Here is a 5325-nt window from a genome sequence, read left to right on the forward strand (position 1 = left end):
CCTTCCGAGGAGTGGCTGGTGGGTTTGAACCGCCAGCCTCCTGGTTAGCAGTCAAGTGCCTTAGGCACTATGCTACCAGAGCTCCCTTATAGCTGTCAGCAATCTTTGCATTCCTGGGCTTGTAGGTGTATCTGCCAAGTGTATCTGTCTGCATGTGTCGTCTTCCTCCTGTCTATTCTACTCTCTTTATAATTCAGAAATGATTAGGTTTAGGACCCACCCTACTTTACCGTGATCTTTGTTAACACAGCTAAGAGACACCCTGTTTCCAGCCAGGATCATATTTACAGGTACAGGGGTTAAGATTTTAACACTTTTTTGTTTGTTTATTGGCAGGGGCATAATTCAATCCACAATGCTGTTGCCTCATTTTACAAATGGAAATACAGAGATCAGCAGGTAAATTTTTTTAAGGTAAATTTGGTCATTGTTTGTTCAGACAAATGGGAAGGCTTCAGAGCAGGATTTCTCAACCTTGACACCATTGACATTTGGAGCTAGATAATGCTTTGCTGTAGGAGGGCTGCCATATGCCCTGCGGGATGTTTAGCAGCATCCCTGGCTTCTACTCACTGGATGCTAGTAGAACCTTCCCCCATACACACACACTCTACTGTGACAATCAAATATGTCTCCAGCCTTTGCCATTTGTTCCCTGGAGAGTGAAATTGCCCCCTGTTGCAAACCACTATTTTACGGGTAATTGCAAAAACTGTGATGCTTATCAAGACAGTAGACCAGAAGGTGGCACTTTTATCCAAATACTGAGGCAAGTCCTGCCCCTACCTCTATTTGTCACTCCTTCTTTACCTTCTAGGCTCCCTTTCTGGCATATCAGGAGCTGCCTAACCCTCTGTTTGAGGATCCCAAGAAGACAGTTTTAGATACATGTTGATCACTATCATTAGAAAATCATTCAATTCCCTATATGCTTTTCCTTTCTACACGGACCACAGAGACCCATATGTGGTAACTGTTGAGGTTCTGACTTAGCTCTCTTCCTCAGAGTCCCCAACAAACTACCAAATCTAGTATTTGCATTTACTCAGAGGCCATCACTGTGTAGCCTGGGGAAACTTGGCATTTGGTGGGCAAATGTCTTCCAGTCAAGCTCCTTTATTTAAGTGTACATATTATTCTTTTCCTCCATTTTTGTTGAGGATGAAACAGAAGCACTGGGTAAGGAATTCTGTCCTTCAAACATTTTCCTCCTGTACATTTATCCTTGGAAAAAAATGCCGATATGCCCCAAATGATGTTTCATATTTGTAAAGTTTCCCAACCTGAATATGTTTTCTTAGCCCCTTGGAAAAAAATGGAAGTGGCTTTTGCTCTATTAACTTTGATTGTCCAGCATTGATAATTAATTTTGTAGGCCTATCAGCTTATGTAATGAGAAAATTTCATTAGCAAGTTTAAATGTAACTTCGGTTCTTTGCTGCTCTCTATATTTTGTAGGCTTTTAGAGAAGCAATGGTTTTATAAAAATCCATGAAGCAAAGCAAAGACAATGTAACTATCTGGTTATATTGCTGTGGGAAAATCTCCGTTCCTGATTCGTTGTAAAGGTTGTATATTCTCATATCTGTTTTATTCTAGCCTGCTTCCTTAAATAGGAGTATTCTGCTCTCTAAGTAGTCTCACCTTAAAGAACAGCATTATCTTTTTTTTGTAATCATGGGTTTATATCATTGCAGAAAATATCCGAGCCTTCTCAGATTCTGATATTTGTGTTTAATCAATAACCACATCCATTTTTGATCTGCCTTACTTCTGCAATTGTGTTTTCCTAGCTGCGTACGTTTTATTGTGTAAAACTTCAATTGAAGGAGCCATTCATGTTTGCAAAAAGGATGATGTTTTATTATTGGTTGTAAAGAAAAGAAATTTCACATTTTTCATAACTGACTCTTTCTGTTATAGGATGGTGAATCTGAAAGAGAGGGGGCAAGTTAAAAAACCGTTGAAAGCAAGGCCACAGAAAGATCTTGTAGCAATTGACCACATTATAAAATAAGACCTGGTGATTTTTACATCTCTAATTGACAAACAATCAATTCATATTTGCAATGCACAATCTTTGCATAACTTGACGGTATGTAGACTAGAAAGAATAAAGGAATGATGATCAAAATATCTAACATCAATGTGACATGTTTGGTCAATGACAGCAGGTACCATATTATGGGGACAGGGTCCTGTAGATGCACCTGCAGGTCCAGGTCTTATTAGTACTTGGATCATATGAAGGGCATGTGGCTGTGGAGGGGGGACAGGGTTGCTGGCAGAGAGGAAGGAGCACTGAAGTTCAAAATAGAGACTATTTATGAGCCAGCCTGATAGTGTTTTACTATTTTAACCACTGGAGCAGCTGTACCCTTGTGTACCAACTGGACTAAGAGGTGGAAAACTATGGATCAGTGTGGTATGGTCAGAAAACTAAAGCATGAATTCAAGTTGTCAGCACTGCTATTAACTCACTGTGTGTGGTCTTGGATAAATCACTTCAACTCTTGGGGATCTTTGTATACTTTTACTCAAAAATGAGAATATTGGACAGAAGAGCCCAAGTTCCCTTCCTGCCCTATGAGTTTATTAGATCCCCCTCTTCCTACAATGATCTATTAAGTTCTATGCATAGAGTTTACAGCGTTGTCTCTTTGAACTTCAGAAAAGCAGACACTAAAGGCTTGGGATCAGGTATGAATTCATTCTCATGCTTGGTGGTTTGTAAATAACATGGTGGTCCAACAGGAATGAACTGCGGCTGCACTGTGTTTTGGAGATCAAGTCAAGAGGGCTTAAATACTTTTATTGAGGCAGCTTAACAATATTTTTAAAAGATTAATAGTTTTCACTGTTTGGAGGAAATCATTGTGGAGTAGAAAAATGTGCTAGTATGCCACAGAAGCAAAACAAATGCTGCTTTTGCCTGAAATTACCTAAGTCAGGCAAAAATAGGTATTTCAGGTATTTTATGGGATGTTTGCATAGATCTCAAAATATTCCCCCAACTCTCCATTTCACTTTTTGGTTCTTTGTTTGCTTACTGATTTTTATTTTTTTTTTCTCAATGAATATATTGAGATACCTCCATGGGAATATACCTGCACGGTTAATGAGCGATGTACTTGCCTGGCAACTGTAGAATCACAGAAAGCAAAGATTCTAAAGTAAGTTCAACCTAGATGGAGTATTCCCCCCAAATTGTTTGTTTTAATTTATTTGAGTATAAAATTACTTTTATGTTTATAGCATTTTTTTTTTAATTTTGTAAGTGTGAAGAAGTGTTCAACATAATTATTAATTACTTTAATGATCAGAAAAAAGAAAAAGAATAGTTTCGGAAGCTCATGCAGTATTAGGAAACTCTGCTTATTAAGTACCTGCATGTGTATTGCTTTGGGTGCCTATAGAAATGATAGCTTTGTAAAACAACCTGATTCTGTTTTTAATACCCTGTTGCTTATTATATTTGACAAACAGATATGAAGAAAAGGAAGAATTGTTTTTCTGAGGTCATTTTCTTGAAACTTGCATGTAATTCCCATTCATACTAATTAGAACAAAGAAGAGCTTTTTTTCTAATAAACTAAGGGTATACATAACCTGTTATGACATAGTCATAGATAAAGAATAATATGGTCTAGAATGACAGTACTCTCTTGAAGTACACCGTATTCAAAATTCACAGGAGATGTCTTAGACACATCTGTTGTAATTACAGGAACATGGTTTCTAATTCATTTAATTCCCTTTCCTACTTAAACTGTACATATAAGTGAATTTTAAGAGACTGTATAAATAAATTTTTAATTACAAAATGATGTTATACAATACATTATTAATAATCACCAACAATGCATAATGTTTATGCATGAGTCCATTAGAAAGACGAGTTAATATATGTCAATTCTGAAAGAATGCACTCATTTGTCCTGAATTTGTGAATGAGGTTGAGTCCATGATGCAAGTTGATGAAAACAGAGTGGTTTGGCATGCTATTGTCTAGTCAAGAAATATCTTCTACATATGGTATTTAAGAGGTATTTAAGATGTGTTCATCCCACATGATAAAGAATTTTATTTTTCAGCCAGCCATGCTGTTGTGAAATTTGGAATAAGACCATTTAGTTGACAATACTAGCTTTCTCAGACAGGTGCAAAAATAACATGGCCTTCAGATCTGAGAAATGTGTACAGTGCTTACATTTCAACACATAGAAACCACAGTCTCATTGTGATGAATTTTCTATTGCAGACAAAGGGTCTGCGAGAATGTGATGACTTCCTCACGCTAGCGATAACACATTTCTGAAATCTCCATGGCCAGCTCCAAACACTCGCCAGTCTCATGGCATGATTCAAAAAGGCTGCAGTCCAAGTCACAGTTGCAGTTGCAGTCATTCCGAGGGTGGTTTTCATTTGAGGTGTGGTAATATCTGTGAGAGGGGCAGCACACGTTGGTACACACTGTTTCACATGTATCTGGGAGCATCAGGAGACAATCCCAAAACTGGCAAAACAGACAAGCGAGGATAAGAGAGGCACACACATCTGTTTAAAGAAGAAGAAAGACTATTACTAGTGGTAACTGGGGGTAGGAGAAATCTGAGATATGGCAGGCAAATGCATGATGTATTTGATAATATCATTAAACAAACAAACAAACTCATTTACTATTGATCTGATTCTGACTCTTGGAGACCCTATGTGTGTCAGAGTAGAACTACACTCTATAGCGTTTTTAATGACTTATTTTTCTAAAGTAGTTTACCAGGTCTATCTTCTGAGATGCCCCAAGGTGGATTCGAACTGTCAACCTTTGGGATAGCAGCCAGTCACCTTAACCATTTGAACCACCAAAGACTCAGATAACTCTATAAACTCAAAAACCAAACTCACTGCCATCAAGTCAGTTCTGACTCACAGTGACCCCCATTGGGTTTCCAAGGCTGTATATCTTTAGACATGCTGATAGCACCATCTACATTTTGCGGAGCAGCTGAAGGGTTTGAACTGCTGACTTCTCGTTAGCAGCCAAATGCCTTATCCACTATGCCAGAGCTCCTTAGATAACTCTATGTTTGTTGTTGTTATGTGCCATTGAGTTGGACCCGACTCATAGTGACCCCTCCTTGGGTTTCTGAGGCAGTATCACTACGGAAGTAGGATTGCCCAACCTTCCTTCCGAGGAGTGTGGCTATAGGCAATTGTTTTTTTATTTTTTCTCTTTTATGATGAGATTTTTTTATTGTGATTTGGGTGAAGATTTACAGAGCAAATTCACTTTCCATACAGCAGTTCACATATACTTTGTCTCAT

At 38.1% G+C, this 5325-nt stretch overlaps 1 protein-coding gene across 1 annotated transcript in view; it reads right to left on the minus strand.

Moving 5' to 3' along the window:
• Nucleotides 1-4297: 4297 nt before the first annotated feature.
• The window catches only part of MDFIC2 (MyoD family inhibitor domain containing 2), a 184974-nt gene continuing 183946 nt past the window's right edge, over nucleotides 4298-5325 (minus strand). The window contains exon 4 of the mRNA XM_042781680.1: nucleotides 4298-4557. Coding sequence (XP_042637614.1) covers nucleotides 4298-4557 — 260 coding nt within the window. The remainder of the gene's footprint in view (nucleotides 4558-5325) is intronic.

This window comes from Orycteropus afer, unplaced genomic scaffold (assembly GCF_000298275.1).
Source record: "Orycteropus afer afer isolate SDZICR_OR568_19922 unplaced genomic scaffold, OryAfe1.0 scaffold00149, whole genome shotgun sequence".
NCBI classification, from domain to species: Eukaryota; Metazoa; Chordata; class Mammalia; order Tubulidentata; family Orycteropodidae; genus Orycteropus; species Orycteropus afer.